The sequence below is a fragment of the Botryllus schlosseri genome, chromosome 3 (genome assembly GCF_051294905.1).
Source record: "Botryllus schlosseri isolate E-star chromosome 3, Bs_hap1, whole genome shotgun sequence".
NCBI classification, from domain to species: Eukaryota; Metazoa; Chordata; class Ascidiacea; order Stolidobranchia; family Styelidae; genus Botryllus; species Botryllus schlosseri.
This window is the reverse complement of record NC_137238.1, coordinates 28,478,380-28,502,499: the sequence shown is the minus strand read 5'-3', so window position 1 is coordinate 28,502,499 and position 24,120 is coordinate 28,478,380. Positions and strand designations below refer to the sequence as shown.

The window sequence follows — 24,120 nt, the reverse complement described above, 5'->3', positions numbered from 1 at the left end:
ATAAAGTTATAATACTTGAATTCTATTCTACTCAGAATTGTGTACCTAAGCTGTACATAATATTGCAGAGAAATCTGAGAGGGTGTGAAGGCGAATTAAAATATTATTTGGATGTTGACTCCAATTACTGATAGTCGGTAAACTCAGAAGCACCCTTGCGAGCATAATACACATGCAATAAATAAAAGTACTTTCTAAGCTTGGATATAATTATCTACTTGAACACATTATCATATGAGAAGTCTAATAATGGCAAAATCAGATAATCACAGAATTAAATTAATAAAAATTTAATAAATACTAACCTATTTCGCATTATGCACCATATTGTATTTTAAAACCATGTTGTTGTCAAATATCTATAATAAAACCTCACCATTGATAACGCAATTCAATGTAAATAGCTTGTAATATATCGCAACTGATATTAATCTAATGCAACTGTCACACTGATTCCGAAAATCTGAATACGGATCGACTTCTCAATTCTCAAAGTATCGGCGGTAAAATAACGTTGCGCATACATTTAATCACAGGTACTACAGTCTACAGAGCTAGTAACCAATCGAGAATGTGGATAGTTATGGCGTTGTTTGTAATTCGAGTTTGTAATTGTGAATATCACGTCCACGGCAATTCATTTCGCGCCGTAGATCAGGAAGACAATGTGTATTTGAAAACTGCTATGTGCTATGCTACATATTGCGCAATCCAAGATTTCGAGTCGGGTATACATAGAATTCGCGAGTGATATTGGTTGCCGGCGCGACAGTAACTTAAATTTGATGATTTTGAAATGAGGGGTCCAAGCCCCTAAACCCGAAGACGGCATTGTCTTTACCTCTCAAAGACACGTTTATACTGCCACGTGAATAACTACTACAACCCAGAATTCCGTTAGGGATGTAGCGGCCATGAATTGTGAACCATGAGACTTGAACCAATGGCCGATATATTGCCATGATCGGAAAACAGCAGCCTAACCAACTGACCTAGTTGAACTCAAGATCAGCAACAAGCCCCTGCTTAATCGGTATTTATTTTGCAGTGAAAGTTCAGCCTTCTGACACAATGTCATTGAAACCCCAACAACAACAACAACAACAAACTCAATGGATACCAAACAGGAACCCGCACGCTGCTGCATAAGGTTTGTTTCGTCAGCATCGCTATCTGCTGCGATTTAGATTTGAAAAAAACGCGATTTGCATCGGATATGGATTTTGGAGTGTTTTCAAGCTGGAATTTGGGCATGAAATCTCTCTTCCGTATTATGTGATTTTTTAGTAAAATTTCAGTAATTTGGACTTGAAAGGTAACTATAATCTGCGACTGTGATCACTGTAAAGCCGTTCAAATAATACTGTGAAGTTTTGGAAATGCGCCCTACTTTTTTTGTGATATAGGCTGAATATATTAGGGTCATCAGCAGTAGGTATCGGGTTTATTGGTATCTGCTAAAAAATCGGATATCGTTACGGCTCTAATTTATAGAATAATTGTGGATTTCAAGTAGGAGGTGACTGCAATACAAGATAAATTCTAGCTACGGTTCTTCAATGTTTAATTCGAATCAGAATTGGTATTACTGTATATAATAATAAATCTGTGTCTCTCTCTGTACCAGGGCTTGGCGTGTCCCACCGATCGATGTCAACAGGCGCCGGCAGCCTCTCGCCACTGGTCCTATCTACATGCCGCAGCAAAAGGCCAACAGTCAGTTTCCGACAAATCAGATCACGGGCTTCTACGGGGCCGTGGCGCAGACAGACAGCCTATCAGGCTCCATAATGTCAGGTTTGTTCGACGAATTAGCTACATACCCAAACTTCTACCTGAAAATGTTTACTGGGTACCCCATGAAATGTTCGGTTGCCTGAAAAAAAAAACAGATAAAACTACACTCCAATTTGTCACAGGCGAAAATTTTGCTTTGAAAACAATAAGTATTTACGTTTTTGAATTCTAGCATTAGCATAGTTTTAGGAAATAATAGGACAGTCATACATGTTGCTAGACTTCATCGAAATTTTGTTTTGCAATGTAAAAATTCATTATTTTTTCAAAAGTTTGTTCTGTAACTCAGACCATGGGCCTAGGCCAAAGGTTCTTCACTTTTTTGGCCGTGGTGCATTTTCCGGCTCCAGTTATCCTGGAGTCATAGTCTTGTTCAATGCACAGTAATCGCGCGCGCTGATATGCCTATTTCTCTGAAATCTGCACATTTTTATCACACTTATCATATTAAATCCAGAACTCTAGGGACATGAAACCACGCTAAGCTCGGCGTCACCATTGATGCCAAAATGTCTTGGAAGCAGCATATTGAATGCACGATATCAAAACTAGCTCGGTGTGTGGGAATAATGACCGGTCTGCAATCTTTGGTTTCCAGATCAATACTACGAACCATCTATTTCTCTCTTTTCCACTCTCACCTGCAATATGGAATCGTAGTATGGGGAAGTGCATGAACAACATTTTTGTGCAGAATTCGAACCCTGCAAAACCGTGCGATACGGCTGATCTCATCTGTACCATTACGTACCAAACTATCGCCTTACTACCGTAAGTACCGAATTTTGCAAGTTGACAAACTATATCGCTTCAAAGTATCAAAAGTCATTCACAAATATTTTTCCGATAGTTTGCCTCCTGTGTTTGATGACTTTTTCATGCCTGCCAAAAATGTCCACTCCCACTATACGAGATCCTCGTCTAAAGGAAATATCTACTTCTTCTTACCCCCACCCAATATCAACCTAACTAAGAGATCTATCGACTACTCGGGACCTACCCAGTCAACAAAATGGGAAGCGATCGCCCGGCGTATAATACGCTTTCAATGCCAAAATGATGCTTCAAAAGATACAATTTTCGCACTTCAGCCGCAGACTCCTTGACCGCTAGTAACCCTGTCGCTAGTCTCGCCTCGCTACCCGAATCGCTGTTGATTTCCAACCCTGTGTTGCAAGTCATCACAAGTTTACTCAGCATTTTCATTATCGTTTTAGTTTTATTAAGAGAGAGAGAGAGAGAGAGAGAGAGATACGATATTCTTTTTCGCCTGCACCATCGAGATGCTTTGGCGACGGAGTTGCGATACGGCCCCATGAGGTCATCTAGTATGCGCCCCCGTTTTTTTTCTCCTCCATGCTATCCGTGATTGCTGAGCGCCTAGCAGGATAGCTGCGGATACCATTTTTCAAGTCTTTAGTATGACCCGGCCGGGGATCGAACCCACGACCTACCGCTCGAGAAGCCGGACGCATAACCATTACACTATCTCGCTCGGTCAATCAACGAAAATACAAGTTGACCGACATATGACACGATCAAAGGCGAGAGATTAGCATGATCATTCGTCAGATTAAGATCCAAAAATACAATACATAAGGCGCGTGGAAAGTCGCTTAAATAAAGTACCGTAAACCGGGGTAACTTTGGACAATTTTGCCTCATATCTTAGAAATGACTGAGTGCAGGGGAGGCAAGTTTTGTGTTTTTCTGGAGGTATTGAGCAGAGATTAGAATTAAATAATTCAAAATCTTCATAGTCATAAATGAGTGCTGTATTTCTGTAAATGATCCGTGTCCAAAGTTACCCCGTCCTGATAAAATTTGAGGGGGTAACTTTGGACATCACCATTTTTTAAAGTGACCTAAGGGTGGGCCCGTTGAGATTTCTGACATTGATTAAGACTAATTAGAGGTATCTGCTGCCAAGTTATGAATCTAGGACTCGCATGCTATCTATTTTTGGTTGTAAGAATATAATAACCATAAATTTTGATGAATTTGACCCCCCTGCCAATAATTTATCAATGTTCGGACACGGTCTCTGCGCACAAAAAATTTGAAGTAATGACCTTTTTTTAGTCGTTACGCACTGCTGTCCAAGGGTCTGCGCAGGTAGTCTGCGCACACTCGCAAAAATTAGGAGGGAGCTTTGGTCAAGGTTATCCGGTAGTGGAATGATTCCACCTTTTATTGAGACTACTTGTGGTACTATTGCCTCATGAAAAAGAATTGGACAACCGTTTTTCATCAATAACCATTCAAATGGTTTACTTCTTAGTGTCCAATGTTACCAGGTTTATGGTATACACATTGTCTGGCAGTATAGGCTAATATGCAACAGGAGCCAAACTAGTTACAATTTTAACCCCTATGATCAACAACAGCAGGGTGAATCCGAATGGTCACACCACATAAAACCTATGCGGAACATCGTCCAGTCCATCAGATGTAAATTCAAAAACGTTGCTGATCTCTTGAGGGATCTGGAAAATAAAACGTAAACATTAATATTATATTTTCGCTATCAATAAGCACTGATTGTCCCAATCATATCATTTCTGGTTGTGCGTCATTTGATCATCTCACACCCGAGTATGTTACTTGATAAATGGCAACTCTAAACCATAACCCAACCTAACCTGAACTATAAGAGAGATGGTTATTGCCAAGTATACTGAGCTATTTTGTCCCGTGCTTACATGTCTACAGACCACAGTTTCTGATGGCACGCTAACTAGCTATATCCTGAATCTGTGAACACCAGTAGCGGTTTCGTGGTTACTTGGTGGTCATTGATGGCTATTTCAAGGCAAAATTTTGTAAATTACAAATTACAATATACATTAATTCATACTATTTTGAAATTAGGATCGGATACCTGAGGCAACACTATTTAATTTTCGGCGGCCGGCATCCCAATCCGGCACTCCATGTAGAACAGTTTTTATGTGCACTGAAATTTCATGATGGGTAGCGAGCCTGAATCCGGTATGCTGCAGGACAGCTGGAACGAACTGAAGTTCAAGCAACGAAATGGAATGAAACTGTCATACCACTCACATAAAAGATGACGCCAAAGATTTGAGCCTTGCACGGCTATCTTAAATCCACCTTGACGAGAAGCACCTGTCCACGAATACTTCAGGGCATGTCTCTGAGTCATAAAGTACTTGAAAAATGCACGCACTGTAGCCCGAAGACTTGGTTTCACTATTTTCAATGTGACAGCAGATGGGATCTGACATATATCAAAAAGATGCTTAGCTCATAGCGATTTCTTCCGACTAATCAATTGTTATGCTGACCTGATTCTTCAATAGCATATCCAGCTCTTCTACACTGTCTGCTTTAACAAAATCTTCCATGGAGTCGTCTTCATTGACTTTATTGTGCATATGTTTCATCTCTTTCCTTAGCTGGGTAATTTCATCATTTATCTCATCAAGCGAATTCGACAGCTTTGTAAGAAACTCATAGGGCCTGTTTTAAATATAACAAGTATAAGTCTTTCACAGCCTACTCATTCACAACTGCGCAATCTCTAGCCTCCAAACCAATGCCCTTAATGACCAACACCATGATTCGGGATTGACTGGCAAAGGCTAAAAAACCTGCATTCTCTGGTGGCGACGTTGCTATCACTTCTATTAAAATATACTACTTCTACACATGAGGTAGGAATGTGCAGTTGTCCACCTAATGATAAAATAGCCAAAATATGCCATAATTGCTCATTGACTTTCAACACAACTCAGAATTTAAAATTATCTGTGAATGATCTCATCAACTTACATCTGAACAGTTCTTTGACTTAATGTTGCATATCTATCAGCTTGATAATAACTGTCACTTGACCGGCTGAGTATTTTCGGATGAGTCGGGGTAGAATTTGCCCAATAGCCTGGTACTGGGAGCCCGTATGCAGATTCAAGGCACTGACTGTAAGTAACTGAAAAATATTGATAGGAAAATGTTACAGACAACAACTGAACATTAGTATAACCAACCTGCAGAGCACATGACTTTACATCCATGGGCTTTCCATTCGTCTGTAGGTTGAGATGCAATCTTTGAAAGATCTTGCACATTTCCTTCAGGGGGCCAAAAACACAAGCTGTTGTTGCATGCCAGCCAATTTTGTGGAACTACCTCGTTGGTGCCATCATCAAACTGCACACAGTAAAACATCACTAATGATAGAAATAGTGGCTAATACTTTATTATTTCCTGAAAATTAAAATTCACGTTGATACAAGTGAGCATTCAGATATCGGATCTATGAAGCATTGTGGTTATAATATTACGATTGTTCTGAAGCAAAGAAAGACACTTATAGAGATTTCTCTCGATTGTAGCAAAGTCAATGAGTGTTACATCATTAGACATTTCAGTCATTTCATAGATTCCTACAAGACTTGACTTCACAGGTCTACTGAAAAAATCCTTGGTTTTACATATTTTCACTGCCACAGTCACAATACCTTGGCAAAACCAAATGTTAACCACTTTCATCACAACACCAGATACAGCAATCATGCCGTTCTGATCAGAATTTCTAACTATTATAAGACCGTTCGGATATTCAATGCTCTTGCACTGATTGACATCATTTGGGACAACATACGGTGGAAGAAAGCCATCATTTTTCTCATCATACTTGAACTCACAATTTGTATCAACACGCAAATATGAGCATATGTTGCTATTAACACGAAAGCAATGGTTCGCAATTTGCTCCAAGGGTTTGTACCCTGACCGTACGCTGTTTTTCATGACTCCCAAATAACTTTCAAATGGAAAAGCAGAGATCCAATTTAAATTTCCATGATTGCGGAAATCTTGCGGGAGGTGAATCAAAGAATGAACATTATAAGATAAAAATGTCTGGCCGTAGTTGGTCTCGGAATCTTTAACGAACTCCTTCAGCAACCTTTCTGCCAGATTAACATCATGACAATCAGAATTTGCTAATAAAATTCTCATACTCACTATCAATTTTAGAAAATGTAAGTATGTGCGGATGAATGCAAGCAGGAGTCACAAACTGCCACAACTCCTGCATACAACAAAAACAATCGAAGCTCAGAGGCTTTCCAGTATGGAAGTTCAGTCAGAGGTCGCATGCGTCTGTTGAATTCACATGGAAATTGATGTTTCATCTCCCCAATTCTTGTAGATAGTAGTTCAAGAGCATCTTTCGACAACTTGTATTGAGTTTGTCCTTTAAATCCCCTCCACCAGTTGAGCAGACGACGAACAACACCCAGACATACCAAATGCATGTAATCTAATGGAAAGTCAGAAACCATTTTAACACCATTATCCACCAAAAAGGAATGTCCGCGGTGATGCTCAGGATGTGACTTCCGAACGAATGTATTATCGCTTCGTTTTCTTCCTGGTGGTCCTACAAAGCATGTTCGGCATTCGATGTGCTCGCCTATAATCGTGCACCTTTCGCATGCATTGTATCCAGTGTGGGATTTTATATTTTTCAGGGCTGACCGAGCAGGCGCATCACACACAAATATCCCATTGCCCATCGTTGGAACAGCCTTCCCATTTATTATAATTGGGGAAGAGTGCAAATCAGCTATATCATTGAAAAACATATGCAAAAATTCACGTTGATCAGGTATTTCCCTTTTTGCGCCTTTTTCAGTAGAGTATATCCCACAGCAAATGGGTCTCATGGACACACCGAGAACTGAAACCAAGATGGGATACATCTTGTGGTTCGGTGATGAATTAAATAGAGGCAGACCATCAATATTTACAATCAAATGATATGGATCACATGGCCGAGATCGTTTTTCAAGTACAAGTTTGAGGCAACTCATCCAGTTCTTCAGATGAACGTACCTTCCTTCTTCAATTGGAATATATTCAAAATTAGGTTTTTTGAACAATGTCTGTGCCTTTACTGGAAGAGTTGGATCCAGGCAGCGCAAAGCAACCAGCAACCTACTCACTGAATCATTTGGTACGTTAACCTCTTTCAGAGCCCAATTTCGTATTATGTCTGCCAAGTTTAGGCTTGGTGTGGTTTCTGAATTCTGATTAATTCCACTGGCCTGATATTGGTGAGATGTACTGTCAGCCAGATCATCATTAATTGCGACAGTTGGCTGGTCATCATCATTGCCACTGGAGGTTGAGAGCTGCTGCCTTCTCCAACGCTGCATCCTTTTTAACTCGCCGCCCGCTTTATAGGGATACTTGGGCATATCTTAATTTAGATCACAATATTACTATATACAGTGCTTGGCTGACCAGCTGAAATGCAAACCGTTGTAACAATCAGCAATGATCGGCACTTCACGGACAATTATAGGCACAGACAGTAGATAGATTGAGCATATCGCACGTCTCAGATTCATGCATTAACGATTGTAACACTACCGGTACCAAATGATGTCGCAGTCATAACCATAACACGTCTAACCAAGTGTGGAAATAATTTCATCAATAGCCAATCCGGTCTTTTACTATTCTCAAGCACATAAATCGTCAACGATAACTTCATTCCTATTCCATTCCATCGTTATAACCTCGGAAATACAATTCGCCAGAAGCGGTAAACAACATCCGAAGACTGCATGACATCACAATTACTCCACGCTCAAGTGCTCACAAACCTGTCAAAGCCAGACGGCACGGTAAAGTCACGTGATAATCATGCGCGGTTTGATTGGTTAACAACGCTACCACCAATCTCTTTGGCCGACGATGGGAAATAGAACAATCGATCTTTTGAATTCGAGAGCGATCAGTTTTTGTACATCAAAGGTGCCGCCCCGCTATAGTGAGAAAACAGCTGGGATCTCTTCTCCCCTTCACTATCTTCGCCTAGTTCGGCATTAAATATACACAATTTTGTTGACTGGGTATCATCTGGAATGCATTACCACCACATATCCGTGAATTGCCTTATAATAGATTCAAATAAGCCCTACTTGATCACCTCTTGTCGTTACACTAACACTGTTGCCCTACCTCGCCCAGACATTGCTTCATTGATCATTTGCTACCATCGTTTAATTTTTATTCTACTTTATTATTTTAATTACTGTAACCTTTTTTACAGCCAGACTGTTTAGAGTCAAGTTTGATGCTGGTGTGATCAGACTAGATGACCTTCACGGTCTTATCGATCATTCCTATCTAATACCGAATACTGTGCAAGCATATTTTCTGTACCACCATCACTGCCGTGTGTTATGTATTTTGGTTGGATGAAAATAAAGACTCTCTCTCTCGACGAAAATGTTCAAATTTAATAAATCTCCAACCAACGACCAATGAAATTTTATGCCCCTTCGAGCTCCCTCCAATTGCTGGTTGCAGGTGTGGCAGATCTGGCCCTGGTAGATTGTGTAACACTTTGTGTACATTATGTCCGACCGCTGTTCCCATCAAGGCCCGAAACCCAATGATCTATTCCCCGCATCCACTATGTAAGTAAGGTTTTAGTTCCACTATGGTGGGGATTAATATAACGGTTCTGGGCCAGCTTCAAACAATTCTTTGGTGAATATGATACCACAGAGAAGTGGACATTGAATATTTTAATATATAAGCTGTACAATGTACATAGTATGTCTTGTGCCTACTGAAGTTACAATGTCAGAACATTTCAATCCAATGATACAATCAATTCATGCGACTCTTACATTATGTACAGTGATTTCAAGGCCGAACTTCTTGAGCCGACTCCAAAGATAAAAACGTATTGCGCCAAATCCTCAATCCATTACGATTTGCGGCGGCGGTGCAGTATAATTCCACAGTAATTTGATAATCATTGATAAATAAATTGCAATTGTAGCTATTTTTATTTTACAATAATACGACCTGCCGAAGTCTCGTAAATATCTATCAAATACACTCAAGTCCGAGTTTAATGCCCAGCCTCTTGAACGGTATATGACCCTGCCGGAGTGCTTGGTTACTTCCACATTAACTTCCAGTTGTTATATAATCAAAAATATTTTCGTTGTTGCTAGCCGTACGTTGTCATAGCCGGGGGACAAAATCCGCAGTTTCCCCTACCATTTTCGACTTGTACAATGTACATTGTGACTTCATACCTGTGCCACTATGTCTCATCAGAGTCGGAAGAGCCCCTGGCGTGGGCGAAACAAAAACTAGCAGAAGTTGGAGTGAATAAATTTCATTTTCAGATGATGAGTCATAATAACTATAGGTTTGCCCACCCCAAATAAAATTATTTTTCTCTCGAATCTGATCTTTATGTTTGCTTCGTTATTCGCCTACTCGTTGCTTCCCATTTGTTCCCGTATCGTTTCCGTTCTCAGCCCCTCGATGAATGAGAGCTCAAAACCGGACAACGCAGCCGACCCCAACAACCCCCAGGACCAACAACAAAGACAACTGGGGCTGGACCCCATCGCCGTTTCAGACCCGGCCAAAGTACAGGGCGAGATTGCGTCGTTTTCCAGCGACTTGAACATGAAATGGAGTCGACACTCAAGGCCTGGGACTCGACCCCTTCGTTTATGCCCCGTGGGAAGGAAAAACGGCAGAACCCACAATCAGGTAACATAAATTTTAGAATTTTATCAGAAAAAAAAATCAACTGAAAACATTGTCAGAGTAGCTCATGTCGATTTTTCACACATCAAGTTTTTATAATATTTTCCTTTGTTTTACCAAGGTAGCGTTTAAAAAATGTGACTCAGATCAACTAAACAGCACCAACAGTCAGTTATGATTCAAATTCAAATATTTTGGAAAAAAATTTAACACAGTATTGTCCCACTGGAATCGTAGTAGCCTGTTGTACATTTTCACATTTAAAAAAAAATAGATATTATGTGAATTTTTCTTTTCTTTCGGCCATGTTCAAAACAATGCGTCTCAGATCAACGATGGATCTTGTATTTCGAATGAACACTTTCAGACATTTTTCATTTTTGTAACCCGTGCTGGACCATAAGCTGGTATATGTCTTGAATATGAACTATACCGATTTCAATAATTATAATTTTGAATTCGAAATTTTGGGCAAAAACTTTGACACAATATTGTTGTACTGGAATCAGAGTAGCAAGAGTCCATTTTTCACTTTCGGGGTAATCAATTTTTTGTAAAATTTTCAATTTCTTTTGACCATGACTATGTTTGAAAAATTGTGACTCGGACGAACATTGAAATTAATTTCATTTCATTTTTTAACATGTAATTGGACATAAGCTTCTAAAAACCTTAAAAACGAACTATAACGAGATGAAAAATAGCAAAAGAATTGAATTTTTCTAGCAAATCTTCCCCTTTGTTGGACGATATTCCTCGTGCTCGCTCGTTCATGACATCTTGATGGAAATTAATTTTTTTTTTCATTTTTCGAACTTGTATTTGGACATAACCTTCTTTAAATAATGTTGAATTAGCTTTTTGACGGCCCGTAATCAGTACACTAACCTTCACAAAACATAACTTCTCGTCTAAAATCTGATTTACATTGAACGTTTAGAATTGAGGACAGCTCATTTTTGAAGTGAAGCAACATTTTTTTTGCTCTGATTTTGTTCTCAAAATCCATTCCGTTCTCGTGCCATTCTTCGAGTCGCGACTCTGAAACAAAACCTGCCGACCCTCAACCAAAACAACAGCTAGGCGTTGGATTTGGATTCGAAAATCTTCTTTCATCTCTGCCCCTATGGAAATTAGCTTTTGAAGTTTTTCAAACTGTTATAGAATTGATTTTTCAATCTCCCTCTTTTTTTATTCCCAGTCTGAAGAATGGGAGGAGTCTAGTTGCGCGACGTGGCCGCACAATCGCTGTTGTCTGCATCAAGACCCGCACGCTCAGAGAGTGCAACAAATTCAGCAGGTTGGTCAGATTATCAAATTTCGAATCAAATTGTATTACATCCCCAAACCAGCCGCTAATGAACCTTTGTTTAAACCAGGGACTCCCAAACGAGGGGGCCACAAAAAGTAATCATTTTTAAATTTAAGTCTGCTCCGCTCCGGCTAAAGAAATAAATCGATATTTGATAAAAATAGAAGTACAGGATATGTAAAACTGATTCATGTACTATTATGTTTGTTGCGTGTTGTGTTTATATCATTTGAGCATCTTAAGTATACTGGTGACTGTAAAACACAGTTTTTTTAAATAAAAAAAAAACAGTATGCGTAGTAGGTCCATCCGTATTGCTTGTGATGTAGACAATCGCTTGTTCTCTGAGCCGAAAGTCGCAGTTTTTGTGGCTCGGTCGTGAATTCGACGCTAGATAGCAACTGAAGCGATCCAGACGTGCTTATGTGTGATTTGTAGCAGGATTTTTTAATTTTCAGAATGCATTCGTAAGTAATTTGGTTGCGTGAGCGAAATTAGCTAGACGTGAGAAAATTCAAGTTAAAATAACAATTTTCGAGTAAGTAAAACAGTAAGTAAGTGGAACTTGTGATGTAATATAAGTCGTAAAAAAGTCATGTTTTTCAAGCAGGAAAGTAAGTAATCCAGGACTAGTTTGGCCTAGAAAAATGAAAATTGTTGAGTAGAAGTAGAAATAACCATGTTTGATATCCGAAAATGACTAAAATTTTGATCGAAAGTCACGAAAATCTGAAACTTGTTCGATCTGTTCTGTCTTGCAGTCAGCTTTGCGCCACTTTTCCGCAACAACCTCTCTTATTATTCAGGTGTCTGACTACCAGCCGATCTCGTCCACGTCCCTGCACAACAATCTTCTGCAGCAGGTTCATCTGCCGGGTCACCTGCCGGACTGCTCGCTGATCGGGACCTACAACAGCCTGGCCCATCATCCGTACAACTCACACCAGCAACAACAGCAGCAGCGCGGGTATCAGACTTCTGTGGTTACTCCGGCAGGTGGGATGTTGAGTCGCAAAACGCATTTTGTGAGCGATACAATCCTTTCGACCCATGACGACTGACGAGTAAAACTTGTCGTACGAACCTACAAATGTTACTGGAAATAGCATATTTCTGAAGCCATGATCAACCCACAGCATAAGTGCAACAAAATTGGTTTGCTCGCAAATAAACCAAAGTATCTTTAAGGGCGTTGAACTGGGGATACGCAGAATAGCGTTAGGGATGTAGCTGCTTGACTAGTTGGTCAATTGTGCGATTTTTTAAATAAGCAATGTAGAAATTCATAGAATGTGAACCACGGGACTTGAACCCACGCCCAATATATCGTCTTAATCGGAAAACAGCAGCGTAACCTACTGACCTAGTCTGAACTTGAGATCAGCAACGAGCCCCTGTTTAATCGGTTTTTATTTTACAGTGAAATCTCTGCTTTCCGACACGATGTCATTGAAACCCCAATAACAACAACGCTGCTGTACAAGCTGTACAAGGTTTGTTCTGTCAGAGTCGCTATCTGTTCCGATTTAGATTTGAAAAATCCTTGATTTGCATCGGATATGGATTTTGGAGTGTTTTAAAGCTGGATTTTGGGCATGAGATCTCATTTCTTTCCGTATTCTACGATTTTTTCGTAAAATTTGAGTCACTTGGACTTGGAAGGGAACTATAATCGGGTTTCCCGACATATGAGCATGCGACACAATGGAAAACGACAGTTCAGCATGGAACACATCAGCATGCGTCACTTCAGCATGTGACTGTATAACCCAAAAACTTACCCTAACCCGAGACATAGCCTAACCTAACCTAACCTAACCTAACCTAGCCTAACCTAACCTAAACCCTAACCCAACCATAAATCCAACCCTAACCTACCCCTAACCCGTAATTTAACCCACATGCTCATGTGTCGCATGCCAAATTGTCGCATGCCAAAGTCTCGCATGCTGTAATGTCGCATGCTCATATGTCCACGGACCCTATAATCTGCGACTGCAATGGCTGTAACACCGTTCAAATAATGCTGTTAAGTTTTGGAAATGCGCCGTGAGTTAGATACTATTTTTTTTAAATATTGACTGAATATATCAGGGTCATCAGTGATAGTTATCGGGTTTATCGGCATGTGATCAAAAATTGGATATCGGTAGGGCTGGAATTTGTTGATTAATTGTGGAACTGGAATAGGAGGTGACTGCAATGTAAAATGAATTCTAGCTTCGGTTCATCAATGTTGAATTCGAACCAGCATTTGTATTATAAAATAATGAATCTGTATGTCTCTCTGTACCAGGGCTTGGCGTGTCCTACCGATCTTGGCGTGTCTACGGGCGCCGGCAGCCTGTCGTTGGTCGCGACCTGTCCTATCCACATGCCGCAGAAAAGCGCCAGCAGTCAGTCTCCTACAAATCAGATCACAGGCTTCTACGGGGCCGTGGCGCCACAGCAGACCAGGCAAACAGCCCATGAGCCTCTACAATATCAGGTTTGTTCGATAAATTAGCTACATACCCCAACTTCTACCTGAAAATGTTTACTGGGTACCTCATGAAATGTTTGGTTGCCTAAAGAAACAGATTTAAATACACTCCTATTCGTGTCAGTGAATTTATCACAGTCGAAAATGTTGCTTTGAAAACAATTAGTGTTTACGTTTGTGAATTCTAGCGTTAACTTAGTTTTAGGAAGTAATAGGACAGCTCTCGAGACCTACATGTTGCTAGAGTTTATCGAAATTTCGTTTCGAAGTTTCAAAATTCAATATTTTTTTATAAAGTTTGTTGTGAACTCGGTCCATGGGCCTGGACCAAAGGTTCTCCACCTGTTTTTGGCCGTGGTCTATTTTCCGGTTTGAAAAAGTTCTGCGGTATACTTATTCTAGACTAGAGTCATAGTCCCGTTCAATGCATATTAATCGCCCGTGCTGATATGCCTATTCCTCAAAAATATGCACAATTTTTATCACACTATTCCTCAGAAATATGCACAATTTTTATCACACTAATCATATTTAAATCCAGACCTCTAGGGACCTGAAATCGGGGAAGCTTGACGAAAGTGTTCAAGTTTAATAAATCTCCAGCGAACGACCAACGAAATCATGTTAGGCCCCTTCGAGCTCCCCATAATTGCGGGTTTCGGTGTTTCAGCTATGGCCCTGCCAGATCGTGTAACTCTTGTGTGCATTATGGCCGTTCGCTGTTCCCATCATTCTAATCCCCGCATCCACTGTGTGATTGAGCTTTTAGTTCCACTATGGTGGGGATTAATATAACAATTCTTTAGTGAATGTGATACCACAGAGAAGTGGAAAAAGAATATTTTATTATACAAGCTGTACAATGTGCACAAGTATGATTTGCACTTACTGAAGTTGCGATGCCAGAACATTCAATCCAATGATACAATCAATTCATGTGACTGTTACATTATGTACAGTGATTTCAAGGCCGGACATCTTGAACCGACTCCAAAGATAAAAACGTGCGGTGCTAAATCCTCAATCCATTACGATTTGTTGCACTGGTGCAGTATAATTTCACAGTAAGTTGATGATAATTGATAAATCAATTGCAATTTTGGCTATTCGTATGTTATAATAATTCAACCTGCCGAAGTACCTTAAGTCTACATCAAATACACTTTTGTCCGAGTTTAATGCACACCCTCTTGAACGGCATACGACATATGACCCTGCCGGAATACTCGGTTACTACCGCATTAACTTGCAGTTATTATATAATCCAAAATATTTTCGTTGTTGCTAGCCGTACCGTGTCATAGTTGGGGACAAAATTCGCTGTTTCCCCTCCCGTTTTTGACTTGTACATTGTGACTTCATACGTGTGCCACTATGTCTCATAAGAGTCGGATGAACCCCTGGCGTGGGCGAAACAAAAACCAGCAGAAGTTGGAGTAAACAAATTTCATTTTCACATTATGAGTAATAATAATTATAGGTTTGTCAACCGTAAATACCATTATTTTTCTCTCGAATTTGAAATCCGGTCATGCGTGATATAATTTGTGTTTGTTGCGTTATCCGTCCCTCGTTGCTTCCCATTTCATCCTGCATGGTTTCCGTTCTCAGCCCCTCGATGAATGAGACTTCAAAGCTGGACAACGCAACCTGCCCCCGACCCAACAACCACCAGGACCAGAAACATAAAACTGGGGCTGGACCATCGCCGTTTCAGACCCGGCAAAAGTATTGAGGGAGATTACGTCGCCTTCCAGCGACTTAACATGAAAATGGAGTCTCCACGCAAGGCATGAAACTCGACCCCCGCATTTATGCTCCACGGTGTGGAAAATCTGCGAAACCAACAATCAGGTAACATATAAATTTAGTTTTTGCAAAAATATACAGTCAGAGTTGCTTCGATTTTCCACATTTTCAGAAAATCTAGGTTATGTCAAATTTCCACTCCGTTTTGGCCATGATTGTGTTTGGAACAACGTGATCAGGACATCAGGTCAAATATCCGGAATAAACAGTCAGTTATGATTCAAATTCGGAAATTTTGGAAATAAATTCAGCAACAAATTCAGACGTCGAAATTAATTATGTTTCATTTTTGTAAACTGTATTCGAACATATGCAACGGTTTGAACCTGAAAAGTGAACTGTGCCATTTTACATTTGAAATTTTTGAAAAAAAATGCGACACAAATATTGCTGTGTGTGGATTCAGAGTAGATTACGTCCATTATTCACTTTCGCGGTAATTTTCTTTCTTTTCCAACCCATATTTGGACACGGTCTAAAAATCTGAAAAAAATTTGTGGAATGATTTTGCTGACTTGACGATATTTGGTGTCAAGATAACTGTATTTATTAGCATGGAATCAGACTTCGGTAGAGAAAATTTGGCCTGTGATTTGAGTGCCGAACAGTTTGAACCTGAAATTTTGTTTCCAGGCCTGAGCGGATCAAGCGCTCCGTTTTCTTTCCACTCTTCGAGTCGCGACTCGCCGTCGGAAACAAAACCTGCCGAGACTCAACCTGCAAACACTCAGGTATTTGATATTTTCAACCGGGAATATTCTGTCACCTCTGCCACGATGCAGCTCAATCAAGCTATTCAGATTTTTCAATACACTAATTTTATTAAAATGAATGTTGGGAATCTCTATTTATTCAGCAGTCTGAAGAATGGAAGGAGTCTGGTTGCGCGACGAGCTCAGCTCCTGGCATTGTCGCGGCTCAATCGCACGTGTCTGTGATGTCGCCGTACCTGATGCTGCAGCGTCAAGACCCCCACGCTCGAAGAATCCAACAAATTCAGCAGGTTTGCATTTTGAAAATTTGAAATCACGACAAAATTATGGAATTTTTGATTAGTGATTATGTATCCGTTTCAAATCACGACCTAGCGATCATATATGCGCATTGCGCATATTAGGTTATGAAATCACAAAATTAAATTGTATTACATCCCCATATCCTGGGGCCAAATGAGCTTGAAATTTGCAAATTTCAGTCATTTTATCGGTGACATACGGCCATAGGAATAAAAAATACTGATCTTTTTCGACATTTTTCTTCCGCACAGAAACATTACACAATTTACACTAATATTGGATCTTTAAATTACAAAATTGAACGGTATTATAACCACAAATCTTTTCAGCTGCGGTTTGAATTTGAGGTCCGCAAGTCTGTTTCAATCAGGCAAGGCCCAAATTCGTGGGCCTTGAAAAATTAACTATCTACTACTATAACAAAATAAGTAAATACTGGGTCTTCTATAATAACAGATTTTTAAATGAAAAAAAAGCAATAATCCCATATACTAGTGCGGATCGCTTGTGATGTAAACAATCGCTTGTATTCTGACCCGAAAGTCGCAGTTTTTGTGGCTTGGTCGTGATTTCGATGCTAGATAGCAACTGAAGCGATTGGAACTAGTTGGTAAAATTTTGAATTGTTTAGAAATTAGCAATTACTGAATCAGTTTTTGGACTATAAAAATGTAAACTAGAACCTCTAATTATTCAGGCGTCTCACTGCCAGCCGATATCCTCAACGTCCCTGCACAACAATCTTCAACAAATGCAGCAGGCCCACCTGCTGGGTCACATGCAAGACTACTCGCTGATCGGGACCTACAACAGCCTGGCCCATCATCCGTACGGCTCACAACAGCAGCAACCACAACAGCGCGAGTATCAGACCTTGCTGTTTCTTCAGACCTCTGTGAATACGCCGGCGGGTGAGTTTTAGAACTGCTGATCTTGGCGAAATGTTTCGGCGCTCTCATTTCATGTTTTACCACCCAAAGCCACGGGAGAACTGTCCTTACAAAAGTAGTTTAGCCTGTAAACTTCGACAACTTTTTACATGAAAAAACGTTGTTTTAACGAAAACTGGACCTACGAAATATTCCATTAGTCGCATCACATAGTATGGTAGAAATAATTGAAATTTGTAGTAGTATAACGAAAGATACTTTCCTAGATTCTCGGGTAGAAAGTGTCTGTCCTTACTAAGTAGCATGCCAAGAATGGAGAAGGAACGTTCAACAGCAGCAGTTGTTGGATGGCAAAACTGAAGTTTTGCGTACACTGCTGGTAACAAACCGTGTTGCTACATTCTAACAATGCCCACATAGTCTTGCTTCAGTTAGGATATTGCGGTATGTTGAACATAACACCATGTCAACCTATTTGTTTTATTTTACTGTTCATGATTCACAATGAGCAGAAAATGGGCCCTCTACAACGACAGGCCTATGAGGTAGGCTACAAGCTGTAGTCGCTGGATTGAATTCAAGAACCCCCGCCTTATGTAAACTCTGTCTGACAACAGATCTTTCGAGCTGCCGTCTGAACTTGCGATCAACAACTACTACCCATGTTTAAAGTGTGTTGTGATTTTTCAGTGAAAGCACAGCCTTCTAACACGATGTCATTGAAACCTCAACAACAACAAACTCACGCGATCACAAACAGGAACCCGTACGCTGCTGCGCAAGGTTTGTCCCGTCAGAACCGCTAACTCCTCCGATTTTGATATAAAAAACCTTGATTTGCATCGGATTTGAATTTTACAGTGTTTTTAAGCTAGAATTTGGGCATGAGATCTCTTTTCTTTCCATATTCTTAAATTTGCTGGTAAAATTTCAGTCATTTGGAGTTGAACTTGAAAGGGAACTATAAAATAATGTGTCTTTCAGGGCTTGGTGTGTCCCACCGATCGATGTCTACGGGCGCCGGCAGCCTCTCGCCAGTCGCGGCTGGTCCTATCTACATGCCGCAGCAAAGGGCCAGCAATCAGTTTCCTACAAATCAGATCACGGGCTTCTACGGGGCCGTGGAGCCACAGCAGACCAGGCAGGCAGCATATCAGCCTCCACAATATCAGGTTTGTTTGAAAAATTTTCTACATACCCGAAAAACTAGAGGTACCTTGTTAATAATGGATTAAAAATGCTGATACTTTTTCATTTTATAAGGGCTGGTCTCCTTGAATCAAATTGAAATGAAATCTAAGTACCATTTGACAGACGATGCTGAACAAGGACACCACCCCCCTGTCGCCCGAGGGTGTGATGGGAGCCTCTGGGAACATGGTGGCCCCATCCGGAAACCCCGGGTTTGCCGCAATCGCTGCCCCTACTCAACAGAGACGCGTCGACGAGTTTAACCCCATGCAACAGTCCCAGTTCACCCAGAAGATGCCCCAGTACCCGGTGGGTAAGGGCACTGCCAGCCAGGAGGTCGCGATGAAAATCAACCAGTTCCAGCAGCAGTTTATGATGGGGCAGACCCCAAACTATGGGCTTCAGCCCCAGCCCGGGGCTCCATACTTCTCGCAGCAGGAGTCTGCCGGGGTGAAGACGTTCCAGGCCGTGGACCAAGCGGAACGCGCCAAGCAGATGAACCAGTATCGGCATAACCAGGTTCAGGGGATTCTGTCGAGGCCGTTTTCAGGTGAGTTCTGCGGCTTTGACCGTTACTCACTCCCTTATATTGTTATTGAAATTTTTTGGTTAGAGATTTTTGCGGATGCTGAGATTCTCAAGAGTTTGGCTTAGGGACGAGCAATTTTTTTGTTTTCTTTTGCAATTAATTCATTCTTAACTGCTATTCCAGGCGATATGAACCAAACGTTAAGAGGCCCGCAATCGAGCGGGTTTCTCCCATCGAGAACCCCCGACAATCAGATGTCGTTCAACCCCAACATGGGGCCGAGAAACATGATGCAGTGGGGCAGCAACAAGATGGCCCCGCAACAACAGATGGGGCTGGTCAGGCGCCCGCTGGACATGATGGGCAAGCAGAATCCCAGAATGCAGATGCCCCAACAACGCTTCGTGCCCCAGTCTTACCAGCCGATGACCCAGCAACAGCAGATGGCCCCGAACAGGCCCCCGTTTCGACCCGAACGGATGCAGCAGCCGAACCAGGGTGAGTCTGACCCATTTCTGTATGTAAGGAGATGTGTTGAGTCATTTTCCGTATTTAAGGAAATATCTATTTGAGTCTAGACTCTAAGAACCCTAAAATGACCTCGTTTCCATTTCAGCACCCCAACCATCTTTCGGGGCCGAATTCCAACCCGGGGCTCAACAACTCAAAGGCCGTTCACCGACTGTCGGCGTGTCGGCCCCCCAGAAAGTGCCCCCGGTCCCATCGCTGGTTCGTGGCGCACACAAGACAGGGGAGGCTCCCAAAAAAAGCCAGTTTATACCCATAGAGAAAGTGAAGGTGGGTGAAAACGGGGTGATGATTCGGGGTCGAGGATGAATCTGCACGTGTTTTGTTTCAGGAGTCCCAGACCGAGGGTCGACTCAGCCTCTTGTCGTCTGTGCAATCTTTCTTTCAAGACGGGAAGCCAAAAGACGCGCGAGACCCAAGGAAAATGGTGGGTTTGAGTCGTAATTTTGCTTCATATCCTGGAAACGCCAGAGTGCAGGGTGATCAAGTTTTGTGTTTTTCTTGGTTTATGGAGCAAAGAGTAGAATTCACCAATCCGAAATCCTCATGGATAATTACCGTATTTGTTTTGGGTTAATCATGTCCAGAGTCATAGGCGCCGAGTTACTCTTGCAGCTTTCAACCAGTAATTAGCACTAATTAGTATCTGATTAAGGCCAATAATCTTAATACAACCAAATTCATGAGTTAGTTTCGTGCTAGTCTCTTTAATTGGAGCGAAATAGGACAGTGTTAGTGTGTGCCTATGTTCTATGTATGTATATTAGGGTTGTCCAAAATTTGGAAAATCTCAAAAAGTCTTCCTGATTGTGTCTCATTCTATAGATTATTGATAAAAAACAACAATTACCCTGAAAGAAGCTTACAGGAAAGCCGTTAAGATTTCGGTCAAAGCGTTTGAAAGAAGCTGCTCAAGAATGGGCGTGCCACTGACCAAAGAACGGCGAGAAGACTAGTAATTAAATAACCACGGCTCTTGATTGGCTAATCGGCTATGCTTCAATGAGCACGGCAGCAGCAGCTTCCTGATCAGGTGTTCAAGAAGTCTGCTACCGGCGGGGATTCCGAGTGCGCATTGTTAGTAGTTTGGCAGGTGATGATTTAAGATTAATTCAGGACATGTTGAGGTACGAAATACATGATGGACAAACAACACCTGCTTCACAGAAGCTTTTACAGCATGACTGCTTCATTGTGAAGGAAACGGCTGAAGCCTACATGTCGTGTTTTCATCGAGAGAAAGCAAAGGCGCTTATGCGAGTGTCGAGCGAATTCACCGTTTCAGTACGGATCCACCATCAGTGATTACAAATATATAAAGCTTAACAATGACACTATACTTTGTGTGATCTTATTGGATCCAAGTTGTAGTATATAGTGAAGTATTGAAGGTTCTAGGGATCGACTGAATCGGCCGGTTATGCTTGGCAGTTGTACTTACAGCAAATTGAATTCACTTATAAGAGTTGTCAAAGTCCTTAATGGTGCTGCAGAAAAGAGGTTTAAGGTAAGCACAGGCTATGCTGGATATGATATCCAAACTATGCTGGATACTATATGCAGCATAGTCTGTGCTTTTCTTTATACCTTTTTTCTGCGGGATCAATGAGGACTTTTACATACCATATCCAGCACAGCCTGTGCGAGTGTGCACTGTGCGTACATTACCACCTTTTTTCTGCGTTATCACTAAGGACTTTAACAACGCCTACACGTGTATTCAATTTGTTGTAAGCATCTGATAAGGGCCAAGCATAACCGCCGATCCCTAGAGCATTCAGAACGTCACCTATATACTACAGCTTCAGCCCAATAAGTTCACACAACGTATAGTGTCATTGTTAAGCTTTATATATTTGTATTCACTGATGGTGGATCCATACTGAAACGGTGAATTCGCTCGATACTCGCATAAGCGCCTTTGCTTTCTCTCAATAAAACACGACATGTAGGCTTCAGCCGTTTCCTTCACAATGAAGCAGTCATGCTGTAAAAGCTTCTGTGAAGCAGGTGTTGTTTGTTCATCATGTATTTCGTACCTCAACATGTCCTGAATTAATCTTAAATCATCACCTGCCAAACTACTAACAATGCGCACTCAGAATCCCCGCCGGTAGCAGACTTCTTGAACACCTGATCAGCAAGCTGCGGCTGCCGTGGTCATTGAAGCATAGCCGATTAGCCAATCAAGAGCCGTGGTTATTCGATTACTAGTCTTCTCGCCGTTCTATGGTCAGTGGCACGCCCGTTCTTGAGCAGCTACTTTCAAACGCTTTGACCGAAATCTTAACGGCTTTCCTGTAAGCTTCTTTCAGGCTAATTGTTGTTTTTTATCAATAATCTATAGAATGACACACAATCACGGATACTTTTTCAGATTTTCCAATTTTGGACAACCCTAATGTATATACTTCATTGCTGGACAGACTCTATCGGGCGCAGCCATATTGAGGATCGTAGGCCCCGGGCTGATATTAACCAGCTCGTTGTCGGTATTAAAACTCTAGGTGTGTAGCCAGGGAGATTCTCGTTTGAAACTAGAAATCCCGTCCTTTGGAAATGCCAATTCACTAATTCGTATTATCGATGCCGCGTACTGCCAATTAGCGGGAATCATTTGTATGCGAAATGGGTCATATTGACATCTATCGTCGCTTATTTGATTTAGCGTGTCCGCTATAATGGCTGGCATGAACTATCATGGTTACCCCACTGGCTGCCCCATCAAACCTATGCACTAAGGAATGAAACTGAGTCGAGCAACTAAAATTTTTTAGTAAAACTTTATTCCCTTTACATATAACTGATATTCACCCAGCCTGAGGACGAGGTGAATCGGCCGAGACCTGGCCGTCGATCCAAAGCGAGCAAGAATGCTGCTCACAGGAGCAGTCAATCGAACAAGGCTTTCGGAAAGTTCGAGGTCTCCGAGCAACAGCCGATGGCCGACGATAGTTTGAATTTGCCCGCTCAACCAAAACCTCCCCGGCCCCCCTCCCCGGCATCGCCTGCTACCAACAAACCAAAGTCTGACGAGGTCGAGATCAAGAAGCTGACGTTGGCCGAGACCACGCCCAGGAAAGGAGAAACCGTCACGATACCTCTCAACGAGACGTAGTCGGGGCACCCACCTTTGCCCCACGTTAATACAAATGCTGTGTTTGAACAACAAAACTTTATGCGGCCAGACAATGATCACACCTTGAAAAAAGGTAACTATCTCCATACGATGAAAGGTGCCCCACTTGAACCTGTAAATGACGCTATTGTCAAAAAAAACAATCGCTTTTGTGTCTCTGACAAGCAAACTTTTCTCGTAACAATGACAAGACCACGACCTCGTCTAAAAAGAGGCACCCCTGAACCCACCATTGTCGTGTTGAAACAATGACTTTTGTCTCCCGCAAAATATTTTGCGACGTAGCAATGACAAAATGATGGTGCCTTCTAAAAAAGGCCCCCACTCCCCCAAGGAAGATATTTTTGGGTATTTTCCCAATCATAAGAAATGTTGGAAAGTTTGAAAATGTCGACCGGATTTTGTGAAAAATGATCGTATATCGACTGTTTCTGTTATGAAAACCCTAAAACATTTTTTATGCCATGTTTTTTGGAAAAAAACTGCAAATATTACCCGACAATAGACCGGTTTTTGTAACAACGGCCCTGAAACATCGTGAATATGACACGAATTTTGTTTCGACATGAAAATCTGTGTTTGATTTCTACAACCTTGCGCTTTTCCCGAAAATCTCTGCTCGATTATGATAACCTGCTGTGATGTTATAACAATTCTCAGCTGCTGCCGCCGATTTGAAATCGGGGGGCTGCTGCGAATTTCGCCCCCTTTTTCCGCCCGCTTACCATCTCTCGGGTGAAAATATGCGTTTTTCTGCCCATACTTGACATCACGGGCTTTGCTGCATTACGTATGAGTTGAAAAGAATGATTTTTGTCGTTTTCCGAATGTAAATAGAAGTTGGAATTCTTTGGTAATTGTCTGCCAG

The 24,120-nt window shown here is 41.4% G+C and overlaps 2 protein-coding genes, 2 long non-coding RNA genes and 1 pseudogene across 4 annotated transcripts in view; 3 read left to right on the top strand and 2 right to left on the bottom strand.

Annotated features, from left to right (window-relative positions):
- Nucleotides 1-24,120, top strand: part of LOC145435090 (uncharacterized) — a 75,996-nt gene that overhangs the window by 50,533 nt on the left and 1,343 nt on the right. The window lies entirely within an intron of this gene.
- On the top strand, nucleotides 1,791-23,231 carry LOC145435414 (uncharacterized). Its single transcript, XM_080312690.1, has 12 exons — nucleotides 1,791-2,568; nucleotides 10,119-10,359; nucleotides 16,593-16,690; nucleotides 16,816-16,962; nucleotides 17,673-17,886; nucleotides 18,556-18,648; nucleotides 18,850-19,037; nucleotides 19,180-19,606; nucleotides 19,769-20,083; nucleotides 20,202-20,383; nucleotides 20,445-20,633; nucleotides 22,932-23,231. Exons 2-12 carry the CDS (start codon nucleotides 10,278-10,280, stop codon nucleotides 23,229-23,231), a joined length of 2,235 nt encoding a protein of 744 aa, XP_080168816.1. The 5' UTR covers nucleotides 1,791-2,568; nucleotides 10,119-10,277.
- Nucleotides 3,304-5,178, bottom strand: LOC145436311 (uncharacterized). The gene is made up of 4 exons (XM_080313669.1): nucleotides 5,106-5,178; nucleotides 4,861-5,038; nucleotides 4,679-4,804; nucleotides 3,304-4,283 (listed from the first exon to the last, which is right to left on the bottom strand). Exons 1-4 carry the CDS (start codon nucleotides 5,163-5,165, stop codon nucleotides 4,255-4,257), a joined length of 393 nt encoding a protein of 130 aa, XP_080169795.1. The 5' UTR covers nucleotides 5,166-5,178; the 3' UTR covers nucleotides 3,304-4,254.
- On the bottom strand, nucleotides 5,932-8,166 carry LOC145436310 (uncharacterized; annotated as a pseudogene).
- On the top strand, nucleotides 13,857-15,950 carry LOC145436312 (uncharacterized). Its single transcript, XR_013914261.1, has 2 exons — nucleotides 13,857-14,156; nucleotides 15,762-15,950. It is a non-coding gene; the product is annotated as an uncharacterized LOC145436312 (long non-coding RNA).